The sequence below is a fragment of the Eriocheir sinensis genome, chromosome 9 (genome assembly GCF_024679095.1).
Source record: "Eriocheir sinensis breed Jianghai 21 chromosome 9, ASM2467909v1, whole genome shotgun sequence".
Lineage (NCBI taxonomy): Eukaryota > Metazoa > Arthropoda > Malacostraca > Decapoda > Varunidae > Eriocheir > Eriocheir sinensis.
Window position 1 is genome coordinate 3678884 of NC_066517.1, and position 20414 is coordinate 3699297.

The 20414-nt window shown below is 44.5% G+C and overlaps 1 protein-coding gene across 1 annotated transcript in view; it reads left to right on the forward strand.

Moving 5' to 3' along the window:
- Nucleotides 1-20414, forward strand: part of LOC126996260 (G-protein coupled receptor GRL101-like) — a 114358-nt gene that overhangs the window by 38809 nt on the left and 55135 nt on the right. The window contains exon 4 of the mRNA XM_050856636.1: nt 17502-17621. Within this exon, the coding sequence (XP_050712593.1) occupies nt 17502-17621 (120 nt within the window). The remainder of the gene's footprint in view (nt 1-17501; nt 17622-20414) is intronic.

Below are 20414 nucleotides of genomic sequence, written 5' to 3' on the forward strand. Positions count from 1 at the left end.
GAGAGAGAGAGAGAGAGAGAGAGAGAGAGAGAGAGAGAGAGAGAGAGAGAGAGAGAGAGAGAGAGAGAGAGAGAGAGAGAGGGGAAGGGGGGAGGAGAGGGGGGGGAGAGAGGGGGGGGATGAGGGAGAGAGGAAGCGAAGGAGGGGAGGGAGAGAGAGTGGGGAACGAGATAGGAGGGAGGAGAGAGAGGAGGGGGGGAGAGAGAGTGGGAGGAGGGGAGGACGAGTGGCAGAGAGAGAGAGAGAGAGAGAGAGAGAGAGAGAGAGAGAGAGAGAGAGAGAGAGAGAGAGAGAGAGAGAGAGAGAGATTTACATAGATTTACATAGAAAATCAGACCACACAGACCCCATGGTCCAGACTAGTTGGTCTGTCCTTAAACCTAAGTGATTTTACATTAATCAGATGGCTCCAAAACGTTGCTTTTCTACTCTAGTTAATATTAAGTTCAAGGAAGTGACGGTCGAGCTTGTTTTTAAAGGAGTCAATCGTGTTACACTGGACCACTGATGGTGGAAACTTATTCCATTCTCGCACTACAACGTTTGTTAAGAAAAATTTGGTGCAGTCTGAATTTACTTGTCTACATTTGAGTTTTGTGCCATTGCTCCTCGTTCGCAAAGTGTCATCGATCATAAACAATTTTGTTCTGTCTACATTCGTGAAACCATTAAGTATTTTAAAACATTCGATCAGTTTTCCTCGGAGGCGACGTTTCTCAAGAGAGAACATGTTAAGGGTGGAAAGCCTTTCTTCGTAGGATTTGTTGGGCAAGGAAGGGATCATTTTTGTTGCTCGACGCTGAACACCTTCTAGTTTAGCAATGTCCTTTGCATGGTGAGGAGACCAAAACTGTACCGCATATTCCAAGTGGGGTCTGACTAAACTATTGTAGAGCGGAAGTATTGCATCTTTATTTTTTAATAAAAAGTTTCTTTTAATGAAGCCCAGCATTCTGTTCGCTTTATTTGCTGCATCGATGCATTGATGTGAGAATTTGAGGTTTGACGCGATTTTAATCCCCAGGTCCTTAACGCATTGAACACTTGTGAGTTTAACGCCGCGTATTTCGTAATCGAACTTCTTATTTTTTGCTCCAACTTGAAGGACCTGGCACTTGTCTACGTTAAAGGGCATCTCCCATTTATCCGACCAAGCTGAAATTTTGTGCAAATCCTCTTGGAGGCTTTGCCTGTCTTCGTCAGTGTGAACCGAGTTACCAATCTTTGTGTCGTTTGCAAATTTACTAATGCGATTATTGAGTCCAACATCCACGTCGTTGATGTAAATAATGAAGAGCACTGGGCCAAGAACCGAGCCCTGAGGGACGCCACTAGTGACCGGCGCCCACTCTGAGTTAAATCCGTCAATCACAACTCTTTGTTGTCTGTTGCTCAGCCAATTCGCGATCCATTGGTTTACTTGACCGTCAAAGCCTATTTGCTTTAATTTATAAAGTAATTTATGATGTGGGACTTTATCAAACGCTTTCTGGAAATCAAGATAGACTACGTCCACTGATTTGGTTACGTCATAAATTGAGAAGAGATCGTTATAAAAGGTCAGTAGGTTTGACAGGCAGGATCTTTTGTTACGGAAGACATGTTGTGAATCCCCAATTAATGAGTGGCTTTCGAGGTAACTCACAATTTTGTCTCTAATTATGCTCTCGAGTAGCTTACCTACAATTGAAGTTAGACTAATGGGTCGGTAGTTACCTGGTATTTTTTTGTTTCCTTTCTTAAAAATCGGTGTCACGTTAGCCTTTTTCCAATCCGAAGGGACGATGCCTTGTCGCAAGGATATATTGAATACGGTAGTGAGGGAGGAGAGTATTTCGCTCTTTGTTTCTTTAAGCAGTATAGGATATACTTTGTCGGGTCCGGGACTTTTATTTGTTTTAAGTGAATGGAGAGCTTTAAGGACTTCATCGGTTGTTATTTCAATATTAGGCAATGCATGCTCGAGATTTACAATAGTACTGGTGTTGTTGGTAGCGAGAGGAAGACTGTTAGTATTAAACACCGAGGAAAAGTAATTGTTTAAGAGGTTTGCAATGTGTTGGCTGTCAGTCACTAGTGCACCGTCGCTGTTTGTTAAAGGTCCAATACCACTTTTGATCGCCTTTCTGTTGTTTATGTAACTGAAGAAAGATTTCGGATTATTATTACAGTTGGCTGCAATATTTTCTTCATATCTACGCTTTGCCTGACCTACTAGTCTTTTTACTCGTCGCCTGGCATCATTATAAAGTCTAATGTTTTCGGGCGTGCTTTGTTCTTTCTTTACCCTGTAAAACAATTTTCTCTCATTGACTGATTGTTTAATTTCGCTATTAAACCACGGTGGGCTTTTATTAGTGTTAATTCGCTTCTCGCACAAGGGGACGAATGTGTTTTGCTGAGTGAGTAAGTGATTTTTAAGGCTTAGCCAGGCTTCATCTACGTTGCCGTCATCTGATAGTTGTATTTCTGTTAGTTTTTGTCGGATTTCTACGAAGTTAGCTCTTTTGAAATTGGGCACCTTTACTTTATTTTCAGTCACTGATGATTGAGCTCTAATGTCGACGCGCACTAATTTATGATCGCAAGAACCAAGGTGTTCTCCTACCGTGACACTACTGACTAGGTTATTTTGGGTCGTTATAACAAGGTCGAGTATATTATTTTGTCGAGTTGGCTCAGAAACCATTTGGCTTAGATAATTTTCTTCTAGAAATTCGATCATTCTATGTGACTCGCCTTCTGTACCTGACAGTGTCGCCCAGTCGATATGGGGGAGGTTAAAGTCTCCTAATATCAGTGAGTCGTTGTTATTAAGTGACTGCTTTAAGACGCTGTACATTTCAAGGTCGTCATCGAGTGATTGCCCGGGAGGTCTGTAGGTGACAGATATATTTAAATTGACTTTTGCAATGTTTATTCGCACGCACAAATGTTCAACGTTACTGTCTCTTGGTGTTTTGTCAGTGGGTTGCAAATAGCTTTTGACAAAAAGGGCGACGCCACCGCCTCTACGGTTTACACGATCTTTGTTGAAGAGTCTGTAGCCATCTATGTTGTATTCGGAACTTAAATCAATATTTGTGGTGTCGATAAATGTTTCGGTTATAGCAATTATGTCAAAATTTTCTGTTAGAGCAAGACATCTCAGCTCATCAAATTTGTTCTTAGGCTACGCGCATTGAAACTAAGGATTTTTAAGTTATCTAGAGGCTTGGTAATAGAGGTAGTGGTACTTGCGGGATCACGGTTACGGGTTTGTTGCGATGCACGGCGTCTATTTACACGGGCGGGGTGGAGGGACGTGGCTGTGACTCGTTTTTTGCTCGGATGACACGTACTGCGTCGTTGAGGAGCCTTCCGAATCTGCCTGCCCCGATGGGAGAAAGGTGCAATCCGTCCCTGAGAGAGAGAGAGAGAGAGAGAGAGAGAGAGAGAGAGAGAGAGAGAGAGAGAGAGAGAGAGAGAGAGAGAGAGAGGAAACATGGAAACATGGAAACATGGAAACGCAGGCAACAGAAAGCCTATTGGCTCATTACGAGGTTGCCCGCTTTGGTGATTTAATCTGCTCGACAGCCTGGGGCCTGGGGAGCAGATGAAAGCACCTCGACATTGAGGAGCAGATGAAAGCGCCTCGATATTGAGGAGCAGATGAAAGCAACTCAATATTCAGTTTACCCCCGACGCAGCGAAGTGACGGTCGATTCTATATTTGAAGTAGTTGATAGTATTCGCATTTACAACTTCTGAAGGAAGATTGTTCCAGTGACGGATGACTCGGTTTGAAAAGAAACTCCTTCCGATGTCTGTGTTACATCGACTAGACTGAATGGGTAAACCGTTATTTCTAGTTCTTAGGTTGGTTTGCAATTCAAAGAAATTGGAGTAATCGACGTTACTGAATTTTTTCAGATACTTGAAGACTTGAATCATATCTCCTCGTAGGCGTCTTTTCTCTAATGTAAAGAGATTGAGTCGCATGAGTCGTTCCTCGTACGGTTGAGCCCTTAAGGTTGGTATCATTTTCGTTGCGCGTCGTTGAATCCTTTCCAGTAAATCAATGTCCTTTCTGTAATTAGGAGACCAGAACTGTACTGCATACTCGAGGTGCGGTCTTACCATGGAATTATACAAGGATAGCATCACGTCTGGCGTTTTACACTCGAAGTTCCTCGCTATGAACCCGAGCATAGTGTTGGCTTTGTTGTATGCTTTTTTACAGTGATTCGCGTGTTTCAGGTCACTGCTGATAGTGACTCCAAGATCCTTTTCCTCCTGCATCGCTTGCAGAGGTCTCCCATTCATGATGTATGTATGGTTACTATTTCTGGACCCAATGTGCATGACTTTGCATTTGTCAACATTAAAGGACATTTGCCATTTTTCCGACCATTCGATAATGTGATTGAGGTCTTTCTGAATGATTTCGCAGTCGGTCTTTGTGAGGGCCTTTCAACACACCTTAGTGTCATCAGCAAATTTCGATATTGTGGATTTCAGTCCTGATTCGAGGTCGTTGATATATATGATGAAGAGAATGGGTCCCAGCACTGACCCTTGAGGCACTCCACTAGTGACTGGAAGCCAATCGGAAGGCTGTCCGTTGAGTAGTACTCGTTGTTTTCTGTCGGTGAGCCAATCTCTTATCCACGCGATCAGATTGGCTCCAATGCCCGCCGAGTGCAGTTTCTAGAGGAGTCGCTCGTGCGGTACCTTGTCGAAGGCTTTCTGAAAGTCCAGGTATATAACATCACTGGGGATGTGGGCATCCCAGTTCTTATATATACCTTGGAAGAAGTCTAATAAATTCGTTAGGCAGGAGCGCTTGTTTCTGAAGCCATGCTGGGTGTCGGAGATTACATTATTGTCTTCTAGAAACTTAACAAGTTTGTCTCTAATAATCTTTTCGAGTATTTTTCCTGCCACTGATGTCAAACTTATGGACCTGTAGTTTAATGCAACGCTTTTGTCTCCTTTTTTTTTTTTTAAATTCGGTGTTACGTTCGCTATCTTCCAGTCTTCCTGGACCTTGTTCAGTTGAACTGACCGGTTGAGTATGTTAGTGAGTGGCTGAAGTATTTATTGTTTAAGCTCTTTTAATAACCGCGGGGACAAACTGTCAGGTCCTGTTGACTTGCTCGTGTCGAGTTTGTCCAAATACTTTTTCACTTCTTGGTCGCATATTGAGTCAATTTCCAGGGGCGTGATCCCCCTCGGCGGGTCAGGGCTCTCGGGAATGGTTTCGATGTCCTCGCTGGGAATACGGATGCGAAGTTAATGTTGAGGATTCTGGCCATCTGTTTACTGTCCTGAATTACAGATCCAGTCTCGTCTGTCAGGGGACTAATATTGGATTTACTTTCTTTTTTCGATCTGATGTATGTGAAGATTTTTTTTAGTTTGTCTTGATGGCACGCGCTATTTGTTTTTCATAGTTGCGTTTACTACTCCGAATAAGGGTGCGACAAGCTCTGAGGCTGTTGTGGTACTGAGTACGGGCTTCGGCCGTGTCATTCTCTTTCATTAGGTTATAATTCCTTTTTTTTAAGTTTACCGCCCTTTTTATTTCTCTGGTCATCCACGGTGGATCTACGGCACCATTTACTCGCCTGGGTTTCGTCGGCACTGTAGCCTTTTCTACTCCCAAAAGCTTATCTTTGAAGTTGTTCCACACGTTGTCGATTGTATTGTCGGTTAGGTGAAGTTGGTCCCAGGTCGCAGAGGGAAGCAGCTCACGGGCTAGGTTGAAATTTGCTTTTTTGTAGTCTGGTATCACTGACGGATTTTCTACGAGTTTGTGACTTATGTTGACATTGAAACGGATTAAGTGGTGATCGCAACCGTTAATTTTTTCACCAACTTCACAGTCGCGAATGAGGTCGGGGTCGCTTACTAATACCAGATCCAGCAGATTGTTTTCTCTTGTTGGTTGAGTTACAACTTGAGTGAGGAACGAACCTCCACCATTTCTATAAGCCTGTTACCCTCTTGATCTCCAGTCAATTGTTCCCAGTCAATGTTAGGGCAATTAAAGTCCCCAATTATTATTGCTTGTTTACTTTGTGTTAAAGAGTGAAGCTCTTCGTACAGGGCAGTGTCATCGGCTGCTTGTTGTTTTGGAGGCCTGTATACGGTCGCAAGTGTTAGTTTCTTATTATTCGCAGTTATTTCCACATAGACGGAGTCGTAATTCTCTGCGTCCTGTTTGTCTATTTTTATGGCAGGGAGCGTACTTTTTACGTAGCAAATTACTCCTCCTCCTTTCTTGTGCATTCGATTTTTTTGGAAGCTTTCGTACCCGGGAAATGACAGTTCAGATACTAGATGTGCAGAGTTGGCCCAAGTCTCTGTGATGGCTACCACATCTGGTTTCTCAGTTGCAATATACGCCCTAATTTCGTCCTTTTTGGGTAATAGACTGCGTGCATTTGTGTACAAAATGGAAATGTGACTACTGGTTTGGCCGCGTCGTGTTGAATGAGTTCGCTTGTCGGAGGCGTCGTTGGTTACACAGTTTCTTGGAAGCCGCATCGACGCTACGGTTTGGTTGATCAAGGGTTGCCTTTGCCTTGCCCTCGCCTCCAGTTTTTTTAATAGCTTTTCGAGAAGCTTTCAACTGCATCGTTCAGGAGCCTTCCTAGCCGCGCCGAACCAACCTCGTTCAAGTGGAGTCCGTCCTCCCAAAACAAATCTGGGCGCTGGTTGAAGTGATGCCATGCGTTCGTGAACCCTACGCCTTCATCGTTACATAACTGCTTTAGACTAGTGTTGACGCCGTACGCTTTACTGTTGTTGTATCCGGCGAACGTATTTACTCTCGGTAGAATTCCAGAGACGATGATGTGAGGGGACTTGGTCTTGTATTTCCGAATGACTTGACGGTATTTTGCTAACAGGTCCTGAATTTGAGTTGACTGAAGGTCGTTGGTTCCGCATGGATCAGATACACTGTGTCGTCCTTCGCATTTACTGAAACTGCATCGACAGCTGATTCAATATCGTCCAGTTTGGCTCGGGATACAGAAACGCTGCCGTGTCAACGTATTCCGACCACAAAACTCCGTAAGTTGGCCTCTCACCACACTGTCTCCAACTAAATTGACTCTAGTAGTTAGTTTGCCCATACCAGGAAACAGCGTCTGGTTCGTACAAGTGACAGCTGGTAGAATGGTCTTGTGATTTCTTCTGGAAGGGCGCGAGGTACAAGGAGCGCAGGCTAAGGTGTGTTTTGAAGTGGTGGTGGTGATAGTAGTGGGTGGTTGGGAAAGGGTGGAGGGTGAGGTGTGGATGGAGGGAGATGTGGTATCAGAAGTGGAGGAGGAGGCGGAGGTTGAGTTCGTGTTGGAGGTGGAAGTGGAGGATGGAGTGGTGATGAGGATAGGGGAGGAGTCAAGGGTGGTGGAGGGAGAGGGAGAGCAGGAGAAAGGGGAGTGGTACTGTGGATGGAGGTGGATGGGGTAGGAAGGGAGGTGGATGGAGTAGAAGGAATGGTAAGGGTGGCGGCGGGTTCAGGCGTGGCAGAGGAGATCGTGTTGAAGGTGGAAGGGGAAGATGGAGTGGTGATGAGGATAGGGGAGGAGTCAAGGGTGTTGGAGGGAGAAGAGGGAGTGGGAGTGGATGAGGTAGCAAGGGAGGTGGATGGGATAGAAGGAATGGTAGGGTCGGCGGGCTCAGGCGTCGCAGAGGAGTGGGGTGGTTGAGGCGAGGCAGAGGAGATCGTGTTGGAGGTGGAAGGGGAAGATGGAGTGGTGATGAGGATAGGGGAGGAGTCAAGGGTGGTGGAGGGAGAAGAGGGAGTGGGAGTGGATGAGGTAGCAAGGGAGGTGGATGGGGCGGAAGGAATAGTAAGGATGGAGGCGGGTTCAGGCGAGGCAGAGGAGGAGGAGGAGGAGGTATGTAATTGGGTCAGAACGTCAGAATATGAGTTTGAGGAGGAGGAAGCCGGAGTAGGAAGGGCGGGGAAAGAAGAAGAAGAAGAAGAAGGAGGAGTAGGGAGTTGAGGGAAGGACATCATGGTGTCCCAGAGCAACGCATTGGAGCGTTGTAGATCCTCGTTGGTTGTTTGTAGTGCCTGAATACGTAAGTCTAAGACACAGTACCTACACATCGAGTCGCTGGTTTGGTAGTGAATCGCAGCATATTTCTTTGAACAATTACAGCAATTGAAATAGTTGGACGGCATGATTACTTCTTTTTTTTTATTTACTGTTGCAAGACGATATAACTGTGTGCTTTACATTTAAGATGAATTTTGTATCCGCGTGGACTATGGTGGTGAACACCTGGAGGGAGGCGGCTTTAAATCGGTCGAGTCTCGCGGGAGAGTTTGAGGTGTGGCGTCTATGAGGGCCCACACGTGTTTTCCCTCCGGGATTAAAATTCTCTGGGGGATTAAACTTTTCCTCCTTTTCAAAACAGGTGTGCTGGTATACGGGTCAAGCCTTGTACTTCTACGTTAGTGACAGATTTTCTACGTTAGTTAGACACAAGAAGCTCACTGTCTTTCACTGGGTGCTGTGTTAGGTCGTGTAGTTGTAATCCTACTGAGGAAAGACAGGAAACACAAAAAAAGTCGATATATAACTTAACCGCTCAGCTCAGCAGGGAAGTCCTCTCACTGTAAGGTAATCCTCGCAACACTTCAAACACTAGTTAGACGCGTCACATCACTGAGTTAGACGTTAATTGATTAGGTTGAGTGGTGCTAAATAAGACAAGTAAACAAGCACAGTTAGTCGCTCGATTTCTGAGAAGGCGTACGGGCCTATTTAAGTAACGGTTAATTAAAAACGTGGATGAACGGATTTCAAAGTTGTGACGTTAAAATGTAACACACGGAGTCGATTCACACACAAAATAACAAGTGTCGTTTCACCAGACGAGGTGAAACGCAAGGTTAAGGTTTGATGCCGCAGCAGCAGCAAGGTCAACGTCCGTCCCTTTGAGGAGGTCAGGCGGAGGAGGAGGAAGAATTTGAGGCGCTGTGGCAGAGAGGGAGAGAGAGGAGGGCTGGAAGGAGAAAGGAGGGAGGGAGAGGGAGAGAGGGATGGATGGAAAGAAAAGAGGGGGGAAGGGGAAGTGGGTACGAGAGAGAGAGAGAGAAGGGGCAGAGAGGGAGATGTGGGGATCAAGGGAGGGGAGGGAGAGAGGGAGGAGGGGAGGAGCACGCGAGGAACGAGAAACATAGGTGAGGGGTAATTAAGAGAATTAGTGTGTCTCAGGGGAATCGTGGGTCAGGTCAAGGCGAGTCACGCCCCACACCTGTGAGGGAGTGGTGTTGGCGTGAAATCTGGAAATATATGATAAATATAGCGGAAAGAGTGTAAGAATGTGTTTTGTGTATGTGTGTATATATTTTTTACAGAGAGAGAGAGAGAGAGAGAGATGGAAGGGAAGGCGTGGGAGGAAGGGGAGAGAGGAGGGAGGAGGAGGAGAAGAGGGCGAGGGAGGGAGAGAGAGAGGGTGGGAACGAGATAGGGGAAGGGAGAGAGATGTAGAGTGGCAGGTTTACATAGATTTACATAGAAAATCAGACCACACAGACCCCATGGTCCAGACTTGGTGGTCTGTCCTTAAACCTAATTGATTTTACATTAATCAGAAGACTCCAAAACGTTGCATTTCTACTCTAGTTGATAATAAGTTGAAGGAAGTGACGGTCGAGCTTATTTTTGAAGGAGTCAATCGTGTTACACTGGACCACTGATGACCACTGACTGGGAGCTTATTCCATTCTCGCACTACAACGTTGGTGAAGAAAAATTTGGTGCAGTCTGAATTTACTTGTCTACATCTGAGTTTTACGCCATTGTTCCTCGTGCGCAAAGTGTCATCGATCATAAATAATGTTGATCTGTCTACATTCGTGAAACCATTAAGTATTTTAAAACATTCAATCAGTTTTTCTCGGAGGCGACGTTTCTCAAGAGAGAACATGTTAAGGGTAGAAAGCCTTTCTTCGTAGGATTTGTTGCGCAAGGAAGGGATAATTTTCGTTGCCCGACGCTGAACACCTTCTAATTTAGCAATATCCTTTGCATGGTGGGGAGACCAAAACTGTACCGCATATTCCAAGTGGGGTCTGACTAAACTGTTGTAGAGCGGGAGTATTACATCTTTATTCTTAAATAAAAAGTTTCTTTTAATGAAGCCCAACATTCTGTTCGCTTTATTTGCTGCATCGATGCATTGCTGTGAGAATTTGAGGTTTGACGCGATTTTGACCCCCAAGTCCTTGACGCATTGAACACTTGTGAGTTTAACGCCGCGCATTTCGTAATCAAACTTCTTATTCCTCGTTCCAACTTGAAGGACCTGGCACTTGTCTACGTTAAAGGGCATCTCCCATCTATCCGACCAAGCTGAAATTTTGTGCAAATCCTCTTGGAGGCTCTGCCTGTCTTCGTCAGTGAGAACCGAGTTACCAATCTTTGTGTCGTCTGCAAATCTACTAATGCGGTTATTGAGTCCAACATCCACGTCGTTGATGTAAATAATGAAGAGCACTGGGCCAAGAACCGAGCCCTGAGGGACGCCACTAGTGACCGGCGCCCACTCTGAGTTAAATCCGTCAATCACTACTCTTTGTTGTCTGTTGCTCAACCAATTCGCGATCCATTGGTTTACCTGACTGTCAATACCTATTTGCTTTAATTTGTAAAGTAATTTATGATGCGGGACTTTATCAAACGCTTTCTGGAAATCAAGATAGACTACGTCCAGTGATTTGGTTACGCCATAAACAGTGAAGAGGTCGTTATAAAAGGTTAATAGATTTGATAGGCAGGATCTTTTGTTTCGGAAGCCATGTTGTGAGTCCCCAATTAATGAGTGGCTTTCAAGGTAACTCACAATTTTGTCTCTAATTATGCCCTCAAGTAGCTTACCTACAACCGAAGTTAGACTAATGGGCCTGTAATTACCTGGTACTTTTTTGTCTCCTTTCATAAAAATCGGTGTCACGTTAGCCTTTTTCCAATCTGAAGGGACAATGCCTTGTCGCAAGGACATATTGAATACGGTAGTGAGGGAGGAGAGTATTTCGGTCTTTGTTTCTTTCAGCAGAGTTGGATATACTTTATCAGGTCCAGGACTTTTATTTGTTTTAAGTGATTTGAGGGCTTTAAGGACTTCATCGGGTTTTATTTCAAAGTTAGACAATGCATGCTCGGGATTTACATTAGTACTGGTGTTGGTGGTGGTGGTGGGAGGACTGTTATTATTAAACACCGAGGAAAAGTAATTATTTAATAGGTTTGCAACGTGTTGGCTGTCAGTCACTAGTGCACCGTCGCTGTTTGTTAAAGGTCCAATTCCACTTCTGATCGCCTTTCTGTTGTTTATGTAACTGAAGAAGGATTTCGGATTATTTTGACAGTTGGCTGCATTATTTTCTTCATATCTACGCTTTTCCTGATGCACTACTCTTTTTACTCGTCGCCTTGCATCATTGTAAAGTCTAATGTTTTCGGGCGTGCTTTGGTCTTTCTTTAACCTGTAAGACAATTTTCTCTCCTTGACTGAGTGTTTAATTTCGCTATTAAACCAAGGTGGACTTTTATTAGTGTTAATTCGCTTCTCGCACAAGGGACAAATGTGTCCTGCTGGTGAGTAAGTGATTTTAAAGTTTAGCCAGGCGTCCTCTTCATTGCCGTCATCTGATAGTTGCATATCTATTAGTTTTCGTCTGATTTCTACGAAGTTGGCTCTTTTGAAATTGGGCACCTTAACTTTATTTTCAGTCACCGATGTTTGAGCTCTAATGTCAACGCGCACTAGTTTATGATCGCAGGAACCGAGGTGTTCTCCTACCGTGACATTACTGACTAGGTTATCTTGGGTCGCTATAACAAGGTCAAGTATGTTATTTTGTCGAGTTGGTTCAGAAACCATTTGGCTTAGATAATTTTCCTCTAGAAATTCGATCATTCTATGGGACTCACCTTCTGTACCGACAGTGTCGCCCAGTCGATATGGGGAGGTTAAAGTCTCCTAGTATCAGTGAGTCGCTGTTATTAAGTGACTGCCTTAAGACGCTGTACATTTCAAGATCGCCATCAAGTGATTGCCCCGAGGCCTGTAAGTGACAGATATATTTAAATTGACTTTTGCAATGTTTACTCACGCACAAATGTTCAACGTTACTGTTTCTTGGTGTTTTGTCAGTAGGTTGCAAGTAGCTTTTTGACAAAAGGCGACACCACCCCTCTACGGTTTACACGATCATTGTTGAAGAATCTGTAGCCATCTATGTTGTATTCGGAACTTAAATCAATATTAGTGGTGTCGATAAATGTTTCGGTTATAGCAATTACGTCAAAGTTTTCTGTCAGAGCAAGACATCGCAGTTCATCAAATTTGTTTCTTAGGCTACGCGCATTGAAACTAAGGACTCTTAGGTTATCTTGAAGCTTGGTAATAGAGGTACTGGAGGGTTCAATGTTACGAGTCTGTTGCGGTGTATGGTGTCTATTTACACGGGTAATTATGAGATTACATAAGTCTCTGGGGAAAAGTCAGGTCAGGTCGCTCTCCACATCTAGAAGGGAGTGGAGTGTTGCCACGTGGAATATGGAAATATCCCAGGCCTGGGAAATATCAATAAATAGGACGGAGAGTGTTGCACTAATGATTTGTGTATATGTGTATATATGTTTACTGATCGCTACGTTGAAGAGGTAGATACAGGGGAGAGGTAGTAAAATTAAGGCAAACACTTATTCTTTCTTGGATGCACAACGTTGTTCGCCAAGCTATCAACAATCAGCTCATGGCACACGGCTCACAGCACACGGTACTGCAGACAGATCACAGACACAGCGCACAGCAACCAGCACACAGACACAGCTCATCGTCAGTACAGAGACTCAACGCACAGCACCAGCACAACAGTCAGCGCACAGTACAGCAGTCAGCACTCAGCTCTCAGCGCACAGCAGGATCGCCAAATCGTTTGGCTAACAACACTTTGTAACAAGCGGCGAGCACGAACGACGCCTGAAACAACGTAACCCAAACCACGTGGATGGGAGCGGAAGCAAGTGAGGTCACGAGAGAGAGAGAGAGAGTTTGTTCTTCTTCTTTCTTCTTTTTTCTTTTTCGTCTCCCTCTTCTTCTTTTCCGTCTCTCTCCCTCCTCATCACTTACTTTCTTCCTCTTTCTTCCCTGTTCCTTCTCTCCTCCTCCTCCCTTCCCTCCTTATATCTTTACCTCAATCTCCCGTTTCCTCCCTTCCTCACATTCACGTATTTAATCTTTCTCCATTTTTAGCTTCCACTTTTTCTCCTTCCTCTCTCCCTCCATCTTTCTTGTGCTCCCTTCCTCTCTCCTTCCTATAATGAAATTAATAATGATGATAATACTGTAAAGAGGATCATGTTATTACCTGTCTTCCTTGCCTCAGCCCTGCCCGTCACCTGTTTGGACGCGAAGGCAGAAAGAGACAGACACAGAGACAGAGAGAACAAGACAGACAGAGAATGAGAACGTATGGGCATCCTCTCTCTTCTCAAAACCTAACTAACCTGTCTCGTTCCTGTCTCCTCTTCTTTCGACACCTCTTGTAACCCTTCCTGATTTAAGCCAGACAGACAGTAAGAGACAGACACAGAGAGATGGAAACATGGAAACATGGAAACGCAGGCAACAGAAAGCCTATTGGCTCATTACGAGGTTGCCCGCTTTGGTGATTTAATCTGCTCGACAGCCTGGGGCCTGGGGAGCAGATGAAAGCACCTCGACATTGAGGAGTAGATGAAAGCACCTCGATATTGAGGAGCAGATGAAAGCAACTCAATATTCAGTTTACTCCCGACGCAGCGAAGTGACGGTCGATTCTATATTTGAAGGAGTTGATAGTATTCGCATTTACTACTTCTGAAGGAAGATTGTTCCAGTGACGGATGATTCGGTTTGAAAAGAAACTCCTTCCGATGTCTGTGTTACATCGCTTAGACTGAATGGGTAAACCGTTATTTCTAGTTCTTAGGTTGGTTTGCAATTCAAAGAAATTGGAGTAATCGACGTTATTGAATTTTTTCAGATACTTGAAGACTTGAATCATATCTCCTCGTAGGCGTCTTTTCTCTAATGTAAAGAGATTGAGTCGCTTGAGTCGTTCCTCGTACGGTTGAGCCCTTAAGGTTGGTATCATTTTCGTGGCGCGTCGCTGAATCCTTTCCAGTAAATCAATGTCCTTTCTGTAATTAGGAGACCAGAACTGTACTGCATACTCGAGGTGCGGTCTTACCATGGAATTATACAAGGATAGCATCACGTCTGGCGTTTTACACTCGAAGTTCCTCGCTATGAACCCGAGCATAGTGTTGGCTTTGTTGTATGCTTTTTTACAGTGATTCGCGTGTTTCAGGTCACTGCTGATAGTGACTCCAAGATCCCTTTCCTCCTGCATCGCTTGCAGAGGTCTCCCATTCATGATGTATGTGTGGTTACTATTTCTGGACCCAATGTGCATGACTTTGCATTTGTCAACATTAAAAGACATTTGCCATTTTTCCGACCATTCGATAATGTGATTGAGGTCCCTCTGAATGATTTCGCAGTCGGTCTTTGTGAGGGCCTTTCCCCCCACCTTAGTGTCATCAGCAAATTTCGATATTGTGGATTTCAGTCCTGCTTCGAGGTCGTTGATATATATGATGAAGAGAATGGGTCCCAGCACTGACCCTTGAGGCACTCCACTAGTGACTGGAAGCCAATCGGAAGGCTGTCCGTTGAGTAGTACTCGTTGTTTTCTGTCGGTGAGCCAATCTCTTATCCACGCGATCAGATTGGCTCCAATGCCCGCCGAGTGCAGTTTCTTAAGGAGTCTCTCGTGCGGTACTTTGTCGAAGGCTTTCTGAAAGTCCAGGTATATAACATCACTGGGGATGTGGGCATCCCAGTTCTTATATATACCTTGGAAGAAGTCTAATAAATTCGTTAGGCAGGAGCGCTTGTTTCTGAAGCCATGCTGGGTGTCGGAGATTACATTATTGTCTTCTAGAAACTTAACAAGTTTGTCTCTAATAATCTTTTCGAGTATTTTCCTGCCACTGATGTCAAACTTATGGGCCTGTAGTTTAATGCAACGCTTTTGTCTCCTTTTGAAAATTGGTGTTACGTTCGCCATCTTCCAGTCTTCCGGGACCTTTTCAATTGAACAGACTGGTTGAATATGTTAGTGAGTGGCTGAAGTCTTTGTTGTGTAAGCTCGTTTAAGCCCCGCGGGGACCAACCGTCAGGTCCTGTTGACTTGTTCGTGTCGAGTTTATCCAAAGACTCTTTCACTTCTTGGTCGCATATTGAGTCCATTTTCAGGGCGTGATTCCCTCGGCGGGTCAGGGTTCTCGGGCATGGTTTCGATGTTTTCGACTGTGAATACGGATGCGAAGTTACTGTTGAGGATTCTGGCCATCTGTTTACTGTCCTGAGTTGCAGCTCCAGTCTCGTCTGTCAGGGGACCAATATTGGATTTTACTTTCTTTTCGATCTGATGTATGTGAAGAATTTTTTGAGTTTGTCTTGATGTCACGCGCTATTTGTTTTCGTAGTTGCGTTTACTACTCGAATAAGGGTGCGACAAGCTCTGAGGCTGTTGTGGTACTGAGAACGGGCTTCGGCCGTGTCATTCTCTTTCATTAGGTTATAATTCCTTTTTTTTAAGTTTACCGCCCTTTTTATTTCTCTGGTCATCCACGGTGGATCTACGGCACCATTTACTCGCCTGGGTTTCGTCGGCACTGTAGCCTTTTCTACTCCCAAAAGCTTATCTTTGAAGTTGTTCCACACGTTGTCGATTGTATTGTCGGTTAGGTGAAGTTGGTCCCAGGTCGCAGAGGGAAGCAGCTCACGGGCTAGGTTGAAATTTGCTTTTTTGTAGTCGGGTATCACTGACGGATTGTCTACGAGTTTGTGACTTATGTTGACATTGAAACGGATTAAGTGGTGATCGCAACCGTTAATTTTTTCACCAACTTCACAGTCGCGAATGAGGTCGGGTCACTTACTAATACCAGATCCAGCAGATTGTTTTCTCTTGTTGGTTGAGTTACAACTTGAGTGAGGAACGAATCCTCCACCATTTCTATAAGCCTGTTACCCTCTTGATCTCCAGTCAATTGTCCCCAGTCAATGTTAGGGCAATTAAAGTCCCCAATTATTATTGCTTCTTTACTTTGTGTTAGAGAGTGAAGCTCTTCGTACAGGGCAGTGTCATCGGCTGCCTGTTGTTTTGGAGGCCTGTATACGGTCGCAAGTGTTAGTTTCTTATTATTCGCAGTTATTTCCACATAGACGGAGTCGTAATTCTCTGCGTCCTGTTTGTCTATTTTTATGGCAGGGAGCGTACTTTTTACGTAGCAAATTACTCCTCCTCCTTTCTTGTGCATTCGATTTTTTTGGAAGTTTTCGTACCCGGGAAATGACAGTTCAGATACTAGATGTGCAGAGTTGGCCCAAGTCTCTGTGATGGCTACCACATCTGGTTTCTCAGTTGCAATATACGCCCTAATTTCGTCCTTTTTGGGTAATAGACTGCGTGCATTTGTGTACAAAATGGAAATGTGACTACTGGTTTGGCCGCGTCGTGTTGAATGAGTTCGCTTGTCGGAGGCGTCGTTGGTTACACAGTTTCTTGCAAGCCGCATCGACGAGAGAGAAAGAGAGACAGACAGAGAATGATAACGTATCGGCATCCTCTCTCTTCTCAAAACCTAGCTAACCTGTCTCGTTCCTGTCTCCCCTCCTCTCGACACCTCTTGTAACCCTTCTTGATTTGAGCTAGAGACAGAAAGAGACAGACAGACAGACTGATTAAGACAGAGGTCCATATTTTTAAACGTCTGGAGTTTTCATCACGACTATTTCCAAGGCCTCGGAGAAGACTTTTCCGGGTTTTTCATGGGTGATTTTCCCCTTCAAGATGCAAGATGAGGGATGGAGGGAGAGCGGAAGGAGAAAAAGTGGAAGCCAAAAAAGGAAAAAGATTAAATACGTGAATGTAAGGAAGAGCGGAAAAAGAAGTGAGGTAAAAATATAATAAGGAGGGAAAGAAGGGAGAGGAGAAGGAAGAGGGGAAGAAAGAGGATGAGAAGTGATGAGGAGGGTTGGAGAAACGGAAAAAGAAGGAGAGAGGAGACGAAGAAGAAGATAAAAGAAGAAGGAAAAGAAGAACAAACTAGATAAAAAAAGGAAGAAACAAAAAGATAAAGAAAAAGTGGATGGGAAAAGAGAAAAAAAAGGTGACAGCGACGGGGGATGAGAAGAGGTTTTGAGAAGAGAGCAAAAAGAAACTATAGCTGGGATCACAGAACAGTCCTTGAAAATCCCAACAACTTCCACGAGAGGCTTACCAAACGGGCGAGCAGAGGGGCCGATATGGTAAAAAAACCCAGACAGTTAGAGTTAGAGACAGTTAGAGACAGACAGTGTGAGAATGTATCCGCACCCTCTCCCTTCTCAAAACCAAACTAACCTGCCTCTCCCTTTTTCCTCTTTCTTAGCCATTCCCGCAGCCTGTCAAGACGGAGAGTGGCGGTGTGAGTCGGGCCAGTGCATTCCCGACTCCGCCCGTTGCGACCTCGCTTTCCAGTGCCTCGACAAGTCCGACGAGATAGCCTGCGGTGAGGGACTGTGTGTGTGTGTGTGTGTGTGTGTGTGTGTGTGTGTGTGTGTGTGTGTGTGTGTGTGTGTGCTTGCTTTTTGGCTTAGTTTTAGTTTACTTATCTTGTTTTGTGTTTTTTCTGTTTGTTTCTTTGTTTACCTATATCTGTGTATGTGTTTGTTTGTCTGTTTCCTTGTTTATGTGTTTGTTTACCTCTGTCTGTCTGTCTGTCTGTTTCTTTTTATACCCATCTCGCTCTCTTTCTTTGTATATCAGTTTTTTTGGTTGTTTATCTGTGTCTCTATAAGTTTTTTTTTTGTCTGTCTCTTTGATTGTGTATCTTTTAACCTACCTGTCTGTTTGTTTGTCTGCTTTTGTTTACTCCGAAGCCCACCAAAAGACAAAAGTCATTCACATGGAGGAGAAGCGGCAACGCCTGTATCCTCTTTTTCCCTCCCTTGGGACTAATGCCTGACAAGTGTCATCTATAAATAGCTTTTATCTCTCTCTCTCTCTCTCTCTCTCTCTCTCTCTCTCTCTCTCTCTCTCTCTCTCTCTCTCTCTCAAATAAAATAATTTTCGTTATGATGTTGGTTTGGAAATATCTGGATTAATAAAGGAGAAATTTAGTAAGTGAGAGCCTGCTTTGACTCTTGTATCAATGTGAATGACTTATAACTTAACTAGAGCGTGTGTGTTTGTGTGTGTGTGTGTGTGTGTGTGTGTGTGTGTGTGTGTGTGTGTGTGTGTTTACAACATAGTCAGCTCAAGGGCACACAAAAAAGTTAAAAATAATAAAAAAAAAGCCCGCTACTCGCTGCTCCTAAAAAAGAAACAAAAGAGGTGGCCGAAAGCAAGATCAAATACGGGAGGAGAGATGTCCTGATACCCTCCTCTTGAAAGAGTTCAAGTCGTAGGCAGGAAGAAATACAGATGAAGGAAGATTGTTCCAGAGTTTACCAGCGTGAGGGATGAAAGAGTGAAGATGCTGGTTAACTCTTGCATAAGGGGTTTGGACAGTATAGGGATGAGCATGAGTAGAAAGTCGAGTGCAGCAGGGGCCGGGAGGGAGGCATGCAGTTAGCAAGTTCAGAAGAGCAGTCAGCGTGGAAATATCGATAGAAGATAGAAAGAGAGGCAACATTGCGGCGGAATTTAAGAGGTTGAAGACTGTCAGTATGAGGAGGAGAGCTAATGAGACGAAGAGCCTTAGCCTCCACTCTGCCAAGAAGAGCTGTGTGAGTGGAGCCCCCCCACACATGAGATGCATACTCCATACGAGGGCGGACAAGGCCCCTGTATATGGACAGCAACTGTGCAGGGGAGAAGAACTGGCGGAGACGGTACAGAACGCCCAGCCTCGAGGAAGCTGATTTAGTAAGAGATGAGATATGAAGTTTCCAGTTGGGATTTTGAGTTAAGGATAGACCGAGGATGTTTAGTGTTGAGGAAGGTGATAGCTGGGTGTTGTCAAGGAATAGGGGATAGTTGTTTGGAAGATTGTGTCGAGTGGATAGGTGGAGAAACTGTTTTTGAGGCGTTGAAGGACACCAGGTTCCTCTTGCCCAATCGGAAATAATAGTAAGGTCTGAGGCTAAGCGTTCTGCAGCCTCCAGCCTTGAGTCGTTAAGTTCCTGTAGGGTGGGTCTTCTATTAAAAGAAGTTGAGTAATGCAGAGTGGAATCATCGGCGTAGGAATGGATAGGACAGTTCGTTTTGGAAAGAAGATCATCAATGAACAACAGAAAAAGAGTGGGAGATAGGACAGAACCCTGTGGGACACCACTGTTAATAGATTTAGGGGATGAACAGTGACCGTCTACCACGGCAGAAATAGAACGGTCAGAAAGGAAACTGGAGATAAAGGTACAGAGAGAAGGATAGAAACCGTAGGAGGATAGTTTGGAAAGCAAAGATTTGTGCCAGACCCTATCAAAAGCTTTTGATATGTCCAGCACAATAGCAAAAGTTTCACCGAAACGGCTAAGAGAGGATGACCAAGAGTCAGTTAAGAAGGCTAGGAGATCACCAGTATAACTTGCCTTGCTGAACCCATATTGGCGATTAGAGAGAAGGTCAGAAGTGGACAGGTTCTTGTTAATCTTCCTGTTAGGATTGATTCAAAAGCTTTAGATAGACAAGAAAGTAAAGCTATAGGACGGTAGTTTGAGGGATTGGAGCGGTCACCCTTCTTAGGCACAGGCTGTATGAAGGCATACTTCCAGCAAGAAGGAAAGGTAGATGTTGACAGGTAGAGGCGAAAGAGTTTGACCAGGCAGGGTGACAGCACGGAGACACAGTTTTTAAGGACAATAGGAGGCACTCCATCAGGTCCATAAGCCTTCTGAGGATTGAGGCCAGAGAGGGCATAGAAAACATCATTTTGAAGAATCTTTATAACAGGCATAAAGGAGTCAGAGGGGGGATGAGTAGGAGGAATATGCCCAGAATCGTCCAGAGTGGAGTTTTTAGAAAAAGTTTGAGAGAAGAGTTCAGCATTAGAGATAGATGAGACGGCAGTGTTGCCGTCAGGACTGAGGAGTGGAGGGAAAGATGAAGAAGTGAAGTTGAAGGAGATGTTTTTGGCTAGATGCCAGAAGTCACGGGAAGAGTTAGAGAAAGCAAGGTTTTGGCATTTTCTATTAATGAAAGAATTTTTGGTTAGTCGGAGAATAGATTTGGCACGATTTCGGGCAGAAATGTAAAGTTCATAATTAGCATTAGTTTGAAGGCTCTGGTACCTTTTGTGAGCTACCTCTCTATCATTGACAGCACGAGAACAAGCGTGATTAAACCAAGGCTTTTAGCGTGA